This window comes from Montipora foliosa, chromosome 8 (genome assembly GCF_036669935.1).
Source record: "Montipora foliosa isolate CH-2021 chromosome 8, ASM3666993v2, whole genome shotgun sequence".
Lineage (NCBI taxonomy): Eukaryota > Metazoa > Cnidaria > Anthozoa > Scleractinia > Acroporidae > Montipora > Montipora foliosa.
In genome coordinates this window covers 47,413,761-47,434,395 of record NC_090876.1, presented here as the reverse complement: position 1 = coordinate 47,434,395, position 20,635 = coordinate 47,413,761, and the positions used below count along the sequence as shown (strand labels likewise).

Genomic DNA, 20,635 nt, shown 5'->3' with positions numbered 1-20,635 from the left:
CACGTCAAAAGAGAAGGAACGGCTCGGGTAGAAACAAGTACCGGTTCCAGACGAAATCTGTTGTTCACACGTACAAGTTTTGTAAAGTACCCTAGAGAAAAAAGCACGGTACTTAAGAGCCCTTGGGAACGGGTACGAGTCCATTCACACGTTGTTTTTTCTCGATTTTCGAGCCCGGCAGCATAGAGCCCGCGACAGTTAAAAAAAATGCTAGTTGTTGGTGAACCTAAAAAAATATTAAATGGTTTCTGTGGACAAATTTTCATTTTTTCCCTTAAGTGAAGCGACCTTTCGACAAGTGTCACTTTTGAGGAACTACCACACCCTTGTCACATTAAAAAGGTTAAAGTCACGCAGTGATCGCAATAACGTGAATTTATATTTTGAAATGACGTTCTCGTTGCCGTCGCCGCTGTCGTTGCTTAAGCTCCCCAATATCACTGCTTTCAGTTTGGCGTTGTCGTTTCTTAAACCGCAGTAAAACAGTAAAGAAGTGTATTCATCAATGGTGACTGACTCGCTGATACTCGGAGTAAATCTGAGTGAAAATATTTCAGAAAAACGTCGCTGAAAATAAAAAAAAGAAACAAATTTGTTTCTCGGAATATTTTTCTTCCGCAACAAATGTCGCGTGGGCGACCACATTTTCAACTCACCCAAAAGAGAGAATTCGTTAACAATCTCTGCATTTAGGGTGACCGCACAGGTTTGAAGATTTGCCTGAAAAAGATACAAATCTTTCACTTAGTAGTCTTTTTACCAAACAAAATCCCTCTGTAAAACGAATAAGCTAAAGAGCTTTAAATAAAGAGAGTTGTCTCGGTCACTGAAAAGTTAACCGAAACGATCTACTATCTTCCTTTGTTAAATTTTCAACCTTACAACGGTTCTCGCATTCTGAATGGCTCATTTCATCTCCGTTATCATCTCGTATACAGTATCATCGCGGCAAAGTAAAAAATACTTGCAGTGGAAAGCGAAAATCTCCAAGTAAGCAAACGTTCAGAACGTCTGAACAATTATTCCCATTCCCACTTGTTGGATATCTGACTGGTTATTTACCAACTCGAGTGAAAGGTACGAGTCAAATTTTGAAAGTTCCGAATCGAGCAAGAATCATGTGATTTTCTGTTTATGGCATAATCAACGAAATTTCCTCTATCGATCCTCGAGGAATGACGGAGTTACCTTCTGCTCGGGGCTAAGACCAGTTCCGAGTAGAACTTTAGGAGAATCTAGTGAAAACTGAAAAACAAAATGGACAAGAATCAGAAGCTGTCAGAACTAAGATTTCAAATCAGATGCGTTTGTCGGGGAAACGTTTTAAGCTGCTTAATTTTTTTACTCTAAAAGAACACCGGACATCGAATGTGAGCTGGTTAGACCGAGGGGAGAGTCGCACACGAGTCGCTGGCGTTCCCATAGCTCAGTGGAGCTTATCCCGGGTTGGAAAGGACAAGGCGTCCGTCTTAAAGCACGAAATGTCAGGTTTCAGGTCCTTTTCTGGCCAACTCGGTGAGTTTGTTGTGGGTAGATTCCACTTCATCTGCTCAGTTGCCATTAGGGAGTTTAATTTAGCAACAAAGCCACTTCAAAATTCTGTACGCCATGGTACGTGTTTCTAGATTATCCCATCTTGTTCGTGTTGTATAATGTTGGAAAGTATCTTTTGACTAGATTGGTAGGAACATTTTTGAAGGAGAGACAATGAAAGAAAGATTCACTGTCGTCAAGGCTCTAAATACGCGACAAAGGTAAAACAAGATTTTTTCGTCTTTAAATGTACCATTTTATGGCTTGCGGTTGCTCCAACCATTTCTTCAATTCTTTGCTGAAAATAAATAACGAATCTGCCTGGTGCAAGTTGACATTCTAATCATACTGTTTTGAATGATTTATCTGTGTTATTGGCCCTGAAAATCTCTTCAAGAGCCGTGGACAATCATTTTTTTATTGGACGCTAACATTCAAGCGTTTAGCCCCTCATTTTTTCAAACTGACCTTTCCAATAAGCCCTTGTGCCCATCCCTGGCTGTCGTCCACTTTAAAGCTTGATGTGGACAAGACGGTTCGCATTTCTTCAGTTCTGGCATAATCCATTGGAATGAGTCCTTGTTTGTTTCTAGGATGTTCAAATTACATATTTTCAGTGATATCAGGAAACGATGGTCATATTACCAGTTGATTGACAATAATGTTGGGACTCAATCGATTGCTGTGGAGAGAAGAAAACTAATAAGCCCCGAGATCATAACAAATTGCCGTTCGCCAAACGCATTAAATCACACTTGAAGATGTTCCCTTCACTAGAATTATTAAAAGCTTCTTCCCACGACTCGCGAGGTTGGTTAAATGTCATCACTGTTCCTTTTCCGATCCCTGTCACACACCTTATTTCAAAATGGCCACCATTTTTAGTATTCTCTTGTTTGTTTGCAAATAAGCCCTTGTTGCCTGTTCAAGGTTAAATATTCTTTTCGATTTTAAGTTAGGAATGAGGCAAAAAGGGCTAATTTGCAAGCAAACAAACTAATACTGCATGGAGGTCACACTTAAGAAAAACATGAACAACAATAAGAGAATGATAGAACCAACTATGTTCTTTTCCTGCAAACTTGCAAAGTGCGAGTCTCAGAGGAAGAATATAAAACTCTAAAATCACACGGTCTAACTTTTGGGAGCTTATACCTTACGCCACGATGAAGAAGGCGACTACACGGCCGTCGTTCCAAAATAAAAGTCCGTATTATTGATCCCATGAAGAAACTGCTCCAAGTTGTCCGGAAACTAAAATGTGCATCAACCGTTTATACATTACACTGGCATACTAATGCATCGTTACCTGCTCAAGTCCTCCACCGGACTTCAAGTTCGAACATTGTAAGTCGTTGTTTTACTACGGATGGGCATCCGGTGTCGGTAATCGAATGTCCTTTAAAATTCACGAAAGGCTGAACCTCTCAAAATAGACTGCAAGCAGTCCCGTCATAAATCAGTCGAGCGGCCGGCTTTTCTGAGGCAGCCTAGGCAGTCGTGTTTTGTCACCCAAACAAATAAAATGACCTCGGGAGGCTTGGGAAGAGGAAAGAGAGGACTGCACCCGTTGCTGTAACCGACGCGTTCAGAATCAACGAATCTGCTACCGTAATCTAATAAGAGAAGGTGATATGACAGATGGTCCCGCCTTTTTTATTGCTAATGCAAATGAACACTCAAATAACTACAGTAACGGCGTGGGAATATCTATGTGCACGTCGAATTCAATCAACTATTCGGGAAGGAAACTGCCAAAAAACTACTGTATTTACAGGCAGGAAAGCTAAGCAGAGAGAGGCCTTAGATTTTTGCCGGATTTGCAGAATAAATCTTAAATTGAATGTTGGAGTGTTTTGGCAAGTTTCGACGGGTGTAACGTTCGTCCACAACTATCAACGACAAATTCTTGTTTAGAACGGACGACTCGTCAATCATAAAATCTGAAGTGAGATTTTATGAGAGCTTGTTCTGCAGAAATAATGACCCAATACTTGTTAGACTTTCGAAAAGTCCTTCGTTTAGATACTCGCGGAACGAAGGACTTTTCATACTTGATTGGCGCCAATTTAGCGACCCAAAAACGGGTCGCTGAGCTAGGCCAATCAGAGTAGTCCTCGTGGACCCCAGGGGATAGAGTTGTCAATCAAAATTTGCCACACGCAGTGAAGCGTGATTTTCAAACATGCTACTAAGGCTACCGGATATTCCAAATTACGCGACCATCAGAGGAAAATAATTGAAGAATATCTGTCTTGCATAGATCTGTTTGTGTCTTCTCCAACCGGAGCTGGGAAAAGTCTGACCTTTGAACTAGTCCCGTACGCTTTTGGTCGTTCACTTAGAGCGGCTGGCAATGCTATCGTCTTCGTAATTCTTCCACTGATTTCACTCACGAAAGATTTGGTCTCTAGTCGGTCGCTATTTAGGAGACAACACATTTACACATGTAAAATCTTAAGTATAAACGGGTTTCTGGAAGTCCCGAGGCGATTATCAACGACTATCAACACATTTTTCGTCGAATGGAACAAAAAATTTTAAAATGCATGTGTATTCATCGACGAGAGTCATTGCATCGCTAAATGGTAAGGTTAGGTTTCACTAAGATGCATCTTTTAATCCCGGTCTAGTACGTCTCCTACACCTGAAGCGTACCTGATCTTTCATGAGTGAAATCAATTGACTTTCTTGACTTTTCGAAGCTTTCCCTTACTTGCTAATCTTTCGAATATATTAGTCTTTCGTTTCTATCAGCACAAATCACGGAACAAGTGTTGGTCCAGAAAATAGCACTGGAGATCTCCTTTCCAAGCGGCGACTCGAGATTGAAAGAAAGCTTTCGTTTTATTTCATCTTTGTTTCTGATACCTTTAGCACAAAGTTAACAAATTTCCTCATTCGATTTCGTAGAAACAAACATGTTCGACTGTTTTCGTCGGATTGCGCTATCAAGTTCAGGGCTTGCGAATGACGTCATCCCCTTTTTGGCGCGAGACGCAAATGAAAACTTTGCAAGCGAGACAAGTCGACCTCTCGCGACTTCGTCGCTCTCTCATTCACTTCGCGTACGAAAAATCACTTCTGGGGTTATCGTGAGGTCGACTTGTGGCAAGTCTAAATACTTGTTTGAAGCCATTTTCCTTTAAGAAATTCCCTTTCTTCTCGAAGGCAACTACCCATAGATAATCGTTTAGCCGAATCTGGTCTTCGGTGATGGTGCAACAAGAAACCATTACCACGACCGAATAGCGTTTGATTTCGGTCACCCGTAGACAAAGCTCTTATAAATAACGGTCTTGCCGAAACCAGTTCTAGTTGGTAGCGCTGCACAGGTATAACATATTTGCCCGATAGGGGAACTTCGACCGCAAGTTTCTGCTCTTGTTTGTGTTCAAGGTTTCCTATTTGAAGGGATAAATGATCGAAATCTACCACAAAAGCCATATCGTGCTAAAAATCGAAGCACAGTCTGAAAAGAAGTAATTAGCTCGTCAAAAAAATCTGACAGCTATGTATTGTCAACGGACCCATCCGAATTTCTCGTTGCAACGGGAAATTCTGAACGCGTCGGTTACGGCAACGGGTGCCGTCCCTTCTTTCTCTTCTCTTCCCGAGCCTCCCTCGGTCATTTTATTTGTTTGCGTGACAAAACACGACTGGCTCAGAAAAGGAGGCCGCTCGACTGATTTATGAAGGGACTGCTGGCAGTCTACTCTCAAAATGACCAACGCATTAGCTGTAACAAACGCATTTCACCTATATCGCGAAGCAGACCTAGTAGCTCAATGGATGCTTGCACTGTCCGGGTGAATTCCAGGTCACACCATCAGTTTGGCAAATATGGAAGCAATCCAGCAATCACAGCTCATTATGTATAATATATTCCTCATAACCAGAAAACGATGACACGTAAACAAGCTGAAACGGATCTGTCACTCATCTAATTTAATTCATTGCGAAACAAACTACTTAAGAATTTGGCAAAGAAGAATGTTTCCTCTCTAGTAGGAATTATTCTATTCAATATTCCTACCGGATGTCCCGAGGAGCACCTCTTCTGACCAACAGCTTAGCAACTTCCAGTCTTCCATTGGTGACGGCATCATGCAAGGGTGTGTCATGATCAGACCCTCCTGGGGTGTCAATCATGGCACCATGGTCCAATAGCAGTTCGACAATAAACAGGTAGCCATGGTTACAGGCTTCGTGCTAAAAGTTAACAAGACAACTATTGCTCTAAAGCAGAGGCCCTCTTGCTCGCGTTATAATACAGTAGTAATAATCCTGGGATAAGCACTGCATTCTTTGATGAAGCGTTTCTTCCAAAGTCGCACTAGTCTTGCCAGTATTATCAATATTTTTTGCTTTTAGATAAGGCTTTGATTTGAGGGTAGTAGTTGGGGAAATAAAGGATAAGATTCCATCAAGGATAATCCATTCCTTACAGAAATAATGATACTAGCAATTGGGCCAGCTACAGCTTTTTGCAGCAAAGCTACAATGGAGGTTAAATTTCATGGGAGATTTCGTACCATGCATAATCTTTGTCGTTCCCCTCTCCCTCCCCCCTCCCCAGAAAAAATGTTGCATTTTCTGTGCTGGGGAGAGGGGGGGGGGGGGGGCAGTGAATACCCTCAGTTATTGTGAAGAAGTCTCTTCTCTCTGGTCTCTCGATTCACATAAACAATATTCTTTTCTGTGTTTTCACAATGTTCTTGTTGGCTATCCCATGGAATTTTGTCTCCCGGCAGGGGTTTATCTTTTAACACTCCAAAACTTTGCAAAATGTGGTATTGGGTAAACAGAAAGTACTGTACATGTTAAAATTTCAGTCCACAGATGCCAGCCAATCAAGAGAAGACGCCAACATGGGCCACTCACACAGGAACAAAGTTAATGAAAGGGAGACTTGCCCTGTTTTTTTTTTTTTAATATAATGGTATTTTAGGAAAGGGCTGATAGCTTTTTGTTAAAACTAATTCATTCTTCATGAAAATGACACCAACAGAAACTCAGTATTTGGATCACATGTATACCCCTGTAAATTCTGATACAATATCGCTTAAATGTTAGCCCACAATGTATTTAAATTGCAGACTGATCTTCCTGTAAATTATATACAGAATACTTATGAATTAATTTTCAGGGGCAGATGTAGAGGGAGCAGTGCTCGACCTTAACTTTTTTGATCGCTTGCCCTGGGACTACTTGAACTGAAAATTTACTAGTCCTGATTAAATCTCTGGTAGTCCTTCCTGATTGCAGCATGGCAATATTATTCATTTTGCAATATCTTTTCGCCAACTTTGTAAATAACCCAAGGAAAAGTGTTTTTCCATTCAGGGTGGAAATGCCTAACTTTAATGGTTCGATCCTCTTGGTCATATGAAGATTTCTTGGTCGCTTCATTGCTCTTGCTCTCTTTTGTCTCCAATGTCTTTTCTGCGTCTCCACTACCCTCTTTATGGCGTTTGTTTGGATACTCTCTGTTGTTAGAACTAAAAAGATAGGCCTCTAATCTCTTCATGATAAGAACACGGGCAGTCGAGACAAAGATGGATGGTCGGCTGGGAGTTCCTTAGTGCCCAGTCCCAACCTCAGCTTTGTTTAGTCTTCTCGCCTCAGTCCTCGCATTGGACTATATGTTTTTGCGATCGAAACGTTGCGAGGAACGCATTGAAACAACATTTACAAGACGTGTATTTTGTTTTCACCTAATGTATTTTTTTTAGACATTGCAAAAACTAATTACAAAGTAGTTACCGGTCCTGTGACTAGTGGTTCTAAGTTTCTACTAGTTCAGAAGCATTTTGCACTAGTCCAGGACTAGTGGACTACCGCTAAGGTCGAGCACTGGGGAGGGTGCAGGGGGTGTGTACCCCCTTCCTGAGATGACCTATGGCTTTCTGGCTTTCTGGCTTTCTAATACAAATGGTATTCTGCGAAAAGAAAAAAAAAAGTCACCAGTGTGCTACCCCATTCCTTTGTGATGCACCCCATCCTAAGAAAAATCCTGGATCTGCCCCTGATATTTACTTGTTCTTACCAATGGAGTCCATCCTTCATAGTCTTTAGTGTTGGGATCCGCTCCCTCAGTCAAAAGCTTTCTGACAGATTCAACGCAACCCTGCAAGGGTAAAAATTAATATTAGGTGCTAGGCTTTCTTTAAACTGTGAAACAAAACAAAACGGAAAATGATTCAGAAATAAAATGATGCAAAATATATATTGATTTATGAATGTGTACCCAATTACTTTCAATTGACAGACTGTATCAAGCCCCATCATTGCAGTTACACAGCCATCATCGAACTTCAGATTTCAATCCATTTTGCAAAAATCAATAGTAATAATAATAATAATAATAACAATAATAATAATAATAACAATAATAATAATACCATAATAATAATAATAATAATACCATAATAACAATAATAATAATAATAATAATAAATAATAACAACTTTATTTCCACTATCAAAACAATTAGTAAATATTTACAATTTTAAACTATATATCGAAATTAGTTAAAATTTTTAACAACTAAATTATATCTTCACGATAGAAAACTGATTACAATATGTGAATAATTTAAAAATGGGAAAATGACAATTAAGCATTTCTAAAGAAAAAGGTAACCAAAAACCTAAGCCTAAAATTATGAGTACAAATGTAGACCAGCTACAGCGAGAGTAAAGTCTTCCGAGACCTCACGTAATTTGAAAGGATATCTAGAGCCTCTGACGCATCTGTGTACAGTTCTTAATAATAATAATAATAATAATAATAATAATAATAATAATAAAAATAATACATCTCCGCGAAATCCCAGGCAATCACAACCTACAGGACCTACAGGCAATCACAACCTACAGGAAATCCAAAAAACAGCACTTCTGGTAACAACACACATTCTGAGAGAGGTTCTCTCAATCAAGTAAATCGAACAAACATTCCTCTAGTGCCTTAGGAACATGGTTTGGTTCTGGCCCTAGTAGGGAAAATGTATACAAATCAAAGAACAACAACAACAACAACGACAAAAATAATAATAATAATAATAATAATAATAATAATAAAGCTTTGATGAACCACACAATGTTTTTGAAGTTCATTTTTTAATAAAGACAATACATGTTTCAGATGAAACATCATCCATCGTCTGTCACGCTTGTACTTTGTGGATGCATTCGCTACGAAAATCTGCATGAAGAGCTTAAGACTCTGATCTTTCAGCATTGCAAATGAACACAATATCCAAAAATGGTTCACTATTGAAATGTAGAGAATGAGTGCAATTAATTAATAAAATCCCCAAATAAATTTTGTGTTTAGAAAGAGCGCGATTTTGAAAATGGATTTCAAATCGAACGTACCCCCAAGTTTAAGTGAACACACTATTTGTCTATTGTTGGGCTAAGTGATTAAGTTAGCCTATTAAGTGAACTAAGCCCCACTCAAGCGAGGTTTTGAGCAGCAACCCGTGTTCAAAATGACACTTTTTTCCTCGAATAATATCTGGTGCTCAAGTTTTTCTGTGTTAAGGTTAGGGTTAGGGTTAGGGTTAGAGAGAACAGGGGATGAAGTGAAAGCAATGTTTTCTGCTTGGTCCACTGTATGTGTTGTAGACTGGGTTGCGTTCTTTGCAAATCTTTTTTGACAAGTGAGATGGACAGAGGTTTTAATTGAGTATCTAAAATGAATTTAGAATTGACTTGGATTTGTACAGCTCGGTGATTGCCTACAGAAATTTCACACTAGTGTGCAATAAAAACTGCCATGCATCACCGATGCATTAATTTGCTTCGTGAGTTCCGAGTGACCTTATAAATTGCGTATGTTTCAGCACTTATACGACACTCAAACAAAAACCACTTTGTCTTTACTTCGTATCTTGCATTATTCTTTAGATTACCGAGTCGTAGTAAATGTAAGTAAATTGTTGTCACCTCTCAGTGGGTATAATTGAACGACATGTGAGTTTTGTTATAACTTTCAAGGAACTTGAAGGACGAAGACGAAATGAGAGCCAAAAGGTAATATCGCTTGTGGTAATTCTTAAGTCACGGGTCAGGTTGTTGAAAGTTAAAGAAATTAAAATGTTAAATTTTGTAAGATAAATCACTAACCCTTTACCCTTTACCCTTGGAAAAGTGCTGCCGTAACGTGTATAAAAGAGAGTGGTTTGTAGCTAAATTAAATTAAACTGATGAAGGCATGACTAATACCGAAACATGTCTTTAAGAAGTTGGTTTGTTTGTCTTAAATTTATTTTAATAAAAATATTATTATTGTACATTATAATAGAGTTAAGCTCTCGATATGACCTATTTTACTGTTTTCCGGGGGAGCTAACTAGAAAACCATTAAATTATTATTAGGTTAACTTAGCTCCCCAGCTCCAGCTTCCTTTTAACCATAATTTAGTGTTCTTTTTTTCCCTATTGTTGCAATGTCTTTAATTGTATTTTCTTCTTCAGCTAATAAAAGATTATTATTAGTATTATTATTATTATTATTATTATTATGTATTTCATCTGTAATTTTTTTTTCGACCATGTTTTTCTTTTGTAGTTTTTCTTTGTACTCTTGCATGATTGTATTTTTATGTACATAATTTTTATATCCAGGTATTCGTATAATTACTGTAGTAGACCTCACTTCTTATCTATCATTATATTTTTTTTTCGTCTTTCAGTTTAGATTTTTCACCTAATCAAGCCACCCTTGCCTTAGTGCTCCACGAGTGTAATACTGAAGATACGTGTATCTTTGTTGTAATTTGATTGTGTTGTATTAATCAAAGGTATTCACACAAAACAATTAATTAACTGTCGTGAACAAAAAGGTCAACATGTCCAATAAACAGCAAGCGAGCACACAGTCCCTTGACAGAGTGTTCCTAGTGTCAAGTGTTTAATGTTAACAACACGAAGTGTCTGACTAAATGTCACTATAACAATCTTGAATAGTGTATAGGTTGGTTTTCAAAGGGTGCCTCCATTGTTTTGCTACAGCTTTTTTGACATTATGTTTTACACAATAATATTTTAGTGTCATACCTTCATGGCTGCAACATGCAGTGGGGTTTCTCCATGTTTAGTTCTCTTGATGCCAGAAAGACTAGATGTGGAAGTCTGTGAAGTACAGACATTCTGTGCTGGAACTGTTCTGTTGTTCCTCCCTGTAAGTTAATGAATAAGAAAATCTAAAATACACATGTCAAGTACAATAATAATAATTCCATGACAATCACCCGTAAACTAAGAAAACTGTGGAAGATAGGAAAATGCTGGGCTGAGATTAATTAAGCCAAATGCAAAACTTGAACAGTTAACCATGTTTTCAAATGGCCCAGTTGAACATGGTTGAGAATTGTACGTAGGATTCACATGGTGCAATGGGCATTAATTTTGTTACAACACCTAACAAAAAAGCAAAACAGTTTACTTTGGCCCCTGAATTGCTAATGATAATTGTAGCATTAATTTTATTTTGCATTTCCCTGCAAACTGTTTACAGTGGACATGTTCATGCTACCTTGCTTAGCAGGTGTGTCACTGCTATTCTCCTTTGCTCTCTTATTTTTCTTCTTTTTATCAGTCATTACTGTCTGACCAGAGTTACTACAGGTAGATCCCAAAGGCTGCATTTGCACTTGTTGCAGCGGTCTTTTCTGTGCTCTGGTTGTGTACATGCCTCCACCTCCAAGGTCTTCATTCTCCTTAAAGGTTCCTTCAACACACGTGGGGACAAGAAAAAGAAGAAGGAAACCAATATTAATTAAAGGGTCACCTGGAATAATCTCAAGCCATAATATTTTAGTTTTAGTTTTTTTACTCTTACATGTATGAGTGTTTGGAGTTTGGATGTGCCAGCTATTCATACATGCACACACAAGGATGAGCAACAGAAGCTTGAAGAGAAATCCAGAAAGTGAGTGCTTCTAAGCTACTGTAGCAGTCCCCAAAGCCAGCCTACATGTATGCATAAAGGGTCCTGCTTAAGTTTGATTATCGAGAGCACTAAAGCATTGAGGTCAATTATTAGTGAATCAATTTTTCATGTGGCCAACATGCTACCTGATCCTTAACCCTTTCACCACACTATCCCGGTTTTCCGGGAACTCGGTCATGTCCCCATGCCTACTATCCCGCTTTTCCGGGATTTCAACCGTTTTCACTTGAGATCTGGAAACCACCAAACCAATGATATCCAGAGGGGGGTAATTGCTATTAATGAAATCTACAATAACAAACCCCTGAAAGCACATGTTTTCCGCCATGTTGTTTCATACAAGATAGGCCACTTGCACTAAGAGGTCACGTGACCAATGCTTCCCTTAAACAGTGAGTTGTAATCTTGCTGTTGCCAAAAATTGACAGAACACATAAAAATTATCTTACAGGCGAAATTTGAGAGGAAACGCATTTAAGTGAGATATTTTATGGTACTTTGATTTTTCAACAAAGTAGCATGATTTGTCTTGGCTGCCATGTTGTAGGGCATACTCTTGCCCTCCAACATGGCGGCCAAAACTACTTTTGCTTATATCTTGTTAAATGTTTAATAGTTGAGTTCAGGTGTGCCATAAACGTTACCACATCATCTTTTCAACATTTTCCTTGAAGTTCAAGGGCAAAATTTGTGTCAGAAAGCGGTAATTCATAATTTTAAAAAAATCAAGTTTTGGTTATGTGACCAGCTACGGACTTTCTCATTTTAAGCACATGGTGCAGGTTTGAAAAACCAAATCACTATTATTTTGTTTAAGAGATGACCCACTAATAGTGTTTCGAAGGCAAAATCATGTAACTTTCATCTTCTTAAAAACGATGTCGCATGACCTCTTAGTGCAAGTGGCCTATTTTGCCAAGATTTATCGAAGAAGTTCAGCGCGCACGTCAACGCCATCTTTAAATTGCGTGAAGAAATGGCCGACTCTTCTTGCGATGAAAGTGGTTCTGAGAACGAATTGGATGAAATTTTTGGGGAAAGCAGTGATGAAGATTTTGGAGGCTTTGTTTTTGAAATGCCCGATGACATTGAGTGGGAAAATGACCCAAGTGGTGCGGCCTTTCAATCTTACTATGAGGATTATTCACGTGTTGCATTTGAGCGTACGCATTGTGGCCCAACTGTTGATCAATTACCCGGCAGTGGGAAGGCGATTGACATTTTAAAACTTTTTCTTTCCGATGAATTTTTGAACAAAATAGCGAGGTGGACGAATCGATGGTTCGAAGTGAAAAAGGCAGCTGAACCGGTGTGCATGGAGAAGAGACGACATTGCACTCTCAGTCACCCCGACACCCCAAAGAATCAAGTACCGTGCAAAATGACAAAGACTACTTTCAAGTGTGATCATTGTGAAGTTTATTTGTGCATCAGTAGAGAGAAAAATTGTTTTAAGGCCTGGCACAACCAAGCTGAGTACTGGAAAGACCAATGGCTAAAGCACCCACCCCTCCCCCAAAGTGATTTGTATCCTGTCCTTCCCCCCCCCACCCAGTCCTCCTGAAGCTTTGCTCTGATGTAAGAATATTCTGTTTTTTATTGTATGAGGTTATGTTTTCAACAAGGTTTTTGATGTTGCATCATTGAAGTTGATGAAAACTTTGGACCGGTATATTTTGGTATTGACTGCTTGTTAGGGCAATAAATGTTATATGCTTCATAGAACCTTTGACCAAGTCATCTCATTAATTTTTTCACACCATATTGATGAAAATTCAATTAAACATGATTTTGAACTGTAATTATGTATAGTTGTAATTGATAATTTGAGCTTATTTACCGTAGTTCTTGTCATACTTCCGCAGCCTCACTTTGATTCTAGATTGGTCAATATGGAAATCCACCAAGAAATCTGAAAAGTACATTTTATTAGCTTCAAATTTATTATGGGGTTGCCTTATACCAAAATGACTCCTTCCCACTGAAAAATGAACGTAATGAAACACACCTGATTTTCCAATAAATCAGCTGGTTTTCTCGTGTATGGGAAACCTTTATACTGGTTTCTTAGTGGTGAAAGGGTTAAAGATTGTTGCCAAGGTCCTAAAGGATCTTCTACATGGCTACAAGGAAAATCTAAAACACACATGTCAAGTACACTAAAAATACCGGTAAATCTATGACAATCACCTGTAAACTAAAAAAACTGTGGAAGGTAGGAAGATGCTGGGCTGAGATTAAGCTAAATGCAAAACTTGAACAGTTAACCATGTTTTCAAGTGGCCCAGTTGAACATGGTTCAGAATTGTAGGATTCACATGGTGCAATAGGCATTAAAAAAAAGCAAAACAGTTTACTTTGGCCCCTGAATTGCTAATAATAATAACAATTTTCTTTTGCACTTCCCTGCAAACTGTTTACAGTGGACATGTTCATGCTACCTTGCTTAGCAGGTGTGTCACTGCTATTCTCCTTTGCTCTCTTCTTTTTCTTCTTTTTATCAGTCATTACTCTCTGACCACTTGTAGATTCCTGTGACAAAAGCTGCATTTGCGCTTGTGGCAGCTTTCTGTTCTGTGCTCTGCTTGTGCAAGTGCCTCTGCGGTCCTCTGCAGGACAAGAAAAAGGAGAAGGAAACCAATATTAAAGGGCCACCCTGAATAATCTCAAGCCATAATAATATTTTTTTACAGTAGTTATAGGCCTCACCTGAAGTTAAAGTTTTTACTCTTGTGAGCGTTTGGAGATTGGATGTGCCAGCTATGCATACAGGCACGCACGAGGATGAGCAACAGAAACTTGAAAAGAAATCTAGAAAGTGAGTGCTTCTAAGCCGACATGTAAGCCCAAAGGGTCCTGCTTACTGTAAGTTTGATTACACGCTAAAGCAATTGACCTCAATTTTCAGGTGGCCAATATGCTACCTGATCCTTAAAGATTGTTGTCAAGGTCCTAAAGGATCTTCTACATGGCTGCAAGGAAACTGACAGATCATATTACAACAAAGAACTGCTCACCTCAATTACAGTAGAGCCACCATTCACAGTGAAAAATGTTTGAACAAGCAGACTTTAGATTTAGATTGCTGATTTGGACAGTGTTCAATGATCGGTTTGCTAGTTTGCAACAAGGATTTTAACGCAGGATATATTACTTTTAGATTTGCCATGCTTTTCATGCATGCTTCGTAATGCTTGCACGTTTTCCATGCATGAATTGAGGTGTCGACAGCAACTTTGAATGGTTTCCTTCTGCAAAAGGTTGAGATTGAGTGTTGTTGAGATCACTTTGTGTTATTCTTCTTTTCAATCTCTGTGAATAGTGGCAGAACATTTACCTCGCCACTTCGCAGATCAGTAAATACTCTGCCACTATTCACCCAAGATTCTAAATATTACTGGTATATCATGTATACAATTGTCACAAAAAGGCAACCTAATAATTACTGTACCCACAAATATTTACATTAAATTTTCAATCTTGTACATTGCATTTCTAGCATTCTAACTTATACACAACGATACAAATAGCCTTACATTCAAATGTATACTTTTAAGTTCAAGGGGCATACATATTATTACATACATGTTGTAATTCAATTTTGACTGCTCAGGTACAAAATATTTGAACTGGTACAATTTTAATTGTACTGGTTTATTTTTATCAACTTTCCAAAATAAGGATTTTCCTTTTTTGGGGGTGTAGTTAAAAAACAGGAGCTTGGTTTTTTTGGGGGATCTCAAAAAGAATGCGATATTCCTTTCTTCTGTTCTACTTCAGTAGGAAAAACACGGTTTCAAGATTAATTATGCAGAAATCAGCCACAAAGTTGTTAACACACTTGTCAAAATGTGCTTATTCCATGCATAGAAAATGCCCACCAATCAGTGGCAGCTCCAATATTCCTCTTTGATAGAGATTAACTGAATGGCAAAAGTACTTGCTTTTACGAAAAATAACTGATATTGAAATACCATTCTGCTCGAGTAGTAACCAAGTTTAGAAAAATCCGATCATTTATTAGTTTAGATCTGTGCAGTGCTACTAATGTTACTTTCTATTATTCCAAAAGAATTTCCTTTACATCAGCTTGTAAACAGGCCATTTCGCAAAATGAGTAATTTCATTTCAAGATAAATTGAAGTTTATTAATATCATAACAGTACAACATGGTTACTTTCCAGTAGTTGTATACTGCTCTTGTTACTTGAAAAGCTGAGAGATAAATTTTGTATTAAACAAGTTATATTGGCAAAATGCCTTATAAAAATAAAGAATATCACTGGGTTTTTTTTGGTTTCAAAAAGTAGTCCTACTATGTGAAAGACAAAAAAGGGTTTAGCTCAGTGGAAGGGCTAACTCTCAAAATGTCAGAGTGATGACAATGTGCGAGCCAGTGAGCCATGCAAGCCAACATGCAAGTCACACATTTATTGAAAGCTAATCATTTTAAAATGGCTGCTTACACTTAAAAACTGTTTATGAGCACTATTTGAAATGGGTGCTTAGACCTAAATGCAAAATTCACATGGAACGCAAATTGTTCAGCCCCAAAACGTCAGCTTCAAAATTTCTTTTGAATGATCAGTTTACCATAATTATCAACTCACTTGATAACCCCTAATTTCTTTATTTCACTTTCCCACCAACACAGCAACACAGCTTCTTTACAACCTAACCCCTTTACCCTACATTCTTCCAATAACCATGAACCAATATTCTCAACCCAATGACCAAGGCAATGTGCAGGCTGTTTTAGACTAAACACTGCAAATAAGTTACTCAAATTACTACAATACTGTACATGCCAATTCTTTACCTAGAATGCAGTGTCTGACACTTGCAGACTGGGTGCATAGACTTAAATGCTGTTTATCAGTGCTAATCAAATGGGTGCTTATACTTAAATACTGTTTATCAACGCTATTCGTAGACAGTCTGCAGTATGTCACCTGCATTTGTTATCCACCTCCTGGAATCCTAACTGTTAATGAGACAGTGCACAGCCCTAATCACTAAATTGAAAGCTTAACCCTAATTCCTAAAATTTGGGCAGTTACCCAAACCTTACATGAAAGCTAACCATTCTAGAACAGGAGTTTAGGCTTAAATTGTGTAAATTAGTGCTTAATACCACTCATGTTAACTATTCTTGGTCAAACCAGATTGTTAAGTATTTCCAACAGGTCTTGCTATTAATTTTCTGTCCTCCTCTGAATGCTCAGCAAACATTATTTCAGTAACCTCTTGAACTAAGTTAATGAATGGCAAACAGTTGTTATCAATGAATTGTGCTCTTTGTGTTCAACAAACATTAAACTATTTTCACTGTTTTTGCACCGGTACAATTAAAATTGCACAAGTTCAAATATTAATTTTGTACCAGATCAAAAACAAGTGTTCCAAAGTCAAAATTGAACATTACTACAACATACACGACGATGTACGTATATGATACAGGAATCACAATACACAAGAATATGCAAAAAACAGGAATCAGAATCTACATTGTAAGTATAATAGGCCATTTTCAAAATATGAAATATTCAGCTTGATATTGAAGCAGTGAGGACAAAAACAATAGAAACATGTTGGAATGAATGTGAAAAAAATTTGCATATCATCCACTTTCCTTTGTCCTCTAAACCTCTCTTTTAAGCTGAATAGTAATATAATTATAATTTGCACCGCGCACCGGTGGCTCAGTTGGTTGAGCACCGGGCTGTCACGCGGGAGGTCGTGAGTTCAATTCCGGCCGGACCAACACTCAGGGTCTTTAAATAACTGAGGAGAAAGTGCTGCCTTTGTAACTACATCTGCAAATGGTTAGGCTTTCAAGTCTTCTCGGATAAGGACGATAAGCCGGAGGTCCCGTCTCACAACCCTTCAATGTTAGTAATCCTGTGGGACGTAAAAGAACCCACACACTTGTCGCTAAGAGTAGGGCACGTAGTTCCCGGTGTTGTGGTCTGTCTTCTGTTGTGTATCATGGTTGGGAGGGTAAAAAAAGGGGCCACAGTAATTGGCGCAAGCTGTTGTGGCACTCTGCCAGCTTGACTGGCAAAGTTAATAAAATAAAATTATCGAAGGCCTATTATTCTGAACATTTTTGCATAACATTATCATATATCATAATGTTATATGCAGCTGATGTATTTAGCTTGTGTATTGTGATTCATATAAACAAATTGCGATTTTGAGACGGCAATACCACATTATATTGACGGCTAGTTGGGAGAAAATATATTCCGTATTGGGTGGAGTCGCGATGCTACGGAGCCCAATACAGAATATATTTTCTCCCAACGTCGTCAATATAATGTGGTATTGCCGTCTCAAAATCACAATTTGTTTTGTATCGCGATCCATCATTTAAAAGGATATATAAAACTGTAAACTAATCAACCCGTGCCTGATCGAAGTTTCAATTCTTTCTACCTGCGAAACGTATTTGTTTGCGTACGTCATCAACCCAATTCAGTGCAACGATGTCAATTTCAACATTAGAACCAATCACAGGCAGCAAAAGTGAGACAGCAACACCATGAAATATTGACGGCTCGCGCATAGGCAAAACTATAAGATCGCGATACTGTATCATATACAAGTATGTTCATGTATGTCCCTCTTGTACCCCATAGTCGTATTGCAGACCTTCATGGGCAAATACTTTAATTTGTTAAAGTAGTCACTTTTCAGGACAAAGTCTCCCTGTCATAATTCTATACTCTAATGGCCTCAGCAAAGGGAAACAATGGTAAAAAATTTAAGGAAGTGAAGGGAACTGAGCCTGTTCTGTTCAAAAGCTATGCCTTCACTGGTAATCCCCAAGGGAACCCCTAAATTAGATGTACGGTTTTATCAATGGCTTTTTATGGAGGACAGCCCCTATAATAATAACACTGGAGAAAGACTCTTAACTTTTCGACAACAAGATCATCATTACTTTTGGCGACCACACCCACATGATGGGACAGAATTCCTTGTGGTTGAAGGTCTAAATCAGGGATGACCATGAATCTGCCCCTAACTTCCAGATAGCCGGACTGAAAAAAAAAAGCCAAAAGGTCCTCTGGGAACAGAAACATTAATGTCAGGACGAACAAAAATGAATGTTAATTATCATACCATAAACCATTCTCCATAACTTGTCAACAAGTGCTTCACATTGTTTTTTCCAACAGTACACCTGGCCATAAGCTTCTCTCAGTAATTTGCTTTCTTCAAGGCACACTCCGTGTCTAACACAGACACCCTCAATTGCTTCAGCCCATTTACCTGGATCTTCTGAATCAACTATGCTGTATGCTCCCAAGGGAATACTGCGTACTGCACCTGCAAACCCTGTATTTTTCCCAACAAGAACTGGCAAACCAGCTGATAGGGCTTCAAGGGCAACAAGACCAAATCCCTCTGATTTCGAAGGCATGATAACAAGGTCAACTTCACAAAAGAGATCCTTCATCCCTTCACGACTCTGTACAAATTTTCTAACAGTCAGCTGCTGATCAGTAATTCCACAGTTGAGAAGTCTTTTCCTGACCTCATCCTGCTTCCCCTCAGGGGCACCCACAAACAGAAGATAATAACATTTTCCTTTCAGGCGTTCATCAGCAAATGCCTTAACAGCAATTTCATATCCCTTTAAATCAAAGTCCTCATCATCTCCACGTCCACACAACAACACATTGAAATGATCACCACTCTCGCCTTTGGCCTTTTGTACTAAATCTCCAAACTCCCTTTTAAATAGACCCGGAACTATTTCAAAAATATCCTTAACCATCTTGCACCCCTGCAAATACGAACAATAAGCCTTCTTAAGTCTTGGTCCCACTGGAACAACAAGGTCAGCAGATTTGCAAAGACCAACCTCATCCCAGTGCTTCTGCTCACCCCTGGAAGTAGGATTATCATAACCCTTATATTTGCCGAGGTCTTCTGGAGCAGTATGCACCATTTGCACCCATTTACACCTTTGAAATTCAGGAGAACGTTTTATGACTTGAACTTGCCGGCCAAGTTTCACACTATGGCCAACAACAACATCTATTCTGTGATCTTGAGGTGGGAAGCCCAACCACTCAAGAGGTTCACTGTAGCCTGGGCATGGGCTTGCATCAAGAACATTTATCCCAAAATTTTGGGCCACCTTCTTGTCTTGCATTGTACAAGCACCCTCTGGGACCAGGAGAGAAACCCTGACATTGGGCTCTTGTGACAGATAAATCGCAAGCTCTCTGTTTAATGTAGAGACCCCTCCAGCCAATGAATTCCATTCACTCCCTAACAGAGTGATGTCCAGTAGGTCTTGTGACATGATTTCAATTCCACTTGACAGACAACTGAAATGGTTTACAATATAAACACTGGGTAAATTAACAGCGATTACCATATTTAATGGCAAAATGATCATCCCTATAAATAATTACCGGTATACTGTCATTTTTGTTCACAACAATCTTTTTTTTGCCTTTTAAGTAAGAGTTACATGTACATCTTATCTGGCCCACGGATAGCAAGGCTTGTGTGCAAAAGGTACCATATTGTAAGCTAAAGCAATCATCTCCATATTCAGTAATTTTGGCTAAATTAAGTTACATGTAGGAGATGGGTGCTTGGTAGTGCACGGGTGATGGACAAGTGATTTTTCCACAAATTTGCCAAATGTTTACTTTCTAGACTGCAAAGGTAAGGGATGGAACAAAAATAATATTGTCATCACGCTTTTCATTGTCCAAACATGGGTGTTTATGGGGTAAAATAAGGTTCTGTAGCAAAATTGTGATGAACACATCAACATTATCTGCCATTTTTGGTTTTTTTTTTTTTAATATGTGCAAGGAGGTTGGATTTTAAATCAGAAAACGGCTCATTCTTTGAGGTTGCCTGTGCCACTAAGCTATTTAATTCAGGCGTTGAAGAAAAACTCATTCATGAAAGAACAGGACATAGGTCAAATGCCTTGTTAACCAACAAGAAAACTAGTTTGGAGCAAAGTGCTAAAGTGTCAAATCTACTTGGACCTTGTACATACAGCAATGTAACAGAAGCTAGACGTGGTAGTGGTAGTACAGTTTCTGAAACTTAAGAAATTGTAAACAGTGCGCACAGAATGTTTAATTCAGGAACGCTTTTG

The 20,635-nt window shown here is 38.6% G+C and overlaps 1 protein-coding gene across 4 annotated transcripts in view; it reads right to left on the bottom strand.

The window, feature by feature from the left end:
* LOC137967375 (BRCA1-associated RING domain protein 1-like) overlaps window positions 1-20,635 on the bottom strand; it is a 46,267-nt gene that overhangs the window by 22,736 nt on the left and 2,896 nt on the right. The window contains exons 2-12 of one of the 4 annotated variants that reach the window (XM_068813916.1): window positions 18,625-19,841; window positions 13,938-14,105; window positions 13,337-13,408; window positions 11,080-11,274; window positions 10,602-10,723; window positions 7,583-7,663; window positions 5,570-5,745; window positions 2,002-2,122; window positions 1,189-1,245; window positions 657-720; window positions 1-567 (exon numbers count right to left, since the gene is read on the bottom strand). The exon at window positions 1-567 is cut by the window's left edge and continues 1,623 nt beyond it. In XM_068813916.1, coding sequence (XP_068670017.1) covers window positions 554-567; window positions 657-720; window positions 1,189-1,245; window positions 2,002-2,122; window positions 5,570-5,745; window positions 7,583-7,663; window positions 10,602-10,723; window positions 11,080-11,274; window positions 13,337-13,408; window positions 13,938-14,105; window positions 18,625-19,816 — 2,262 coding nt within the window. In that variant the 5' untranslated portion in view covers window positions 19,817-19,841 and the 3' untranslated portion in view covers window positions 1-553. The remainder of the gene's footprint in view (window positions 568-656; window positions 721-1,188; window positions 1,246-2,001; window positions 2,123-5,569; window positions 5,746-7,582; window positions 7,664-10,601; window positions 10,724-11,079; window positions 11,275-13,336; window positions 13,409-13,937; window positions 14,106-18,624; window positions 19,842-20,635) is intronic. The other 3 variants (XM_068813914.1, XM_068813917.1, XM_068813915.1) reach the window with 3 other exon arrangements.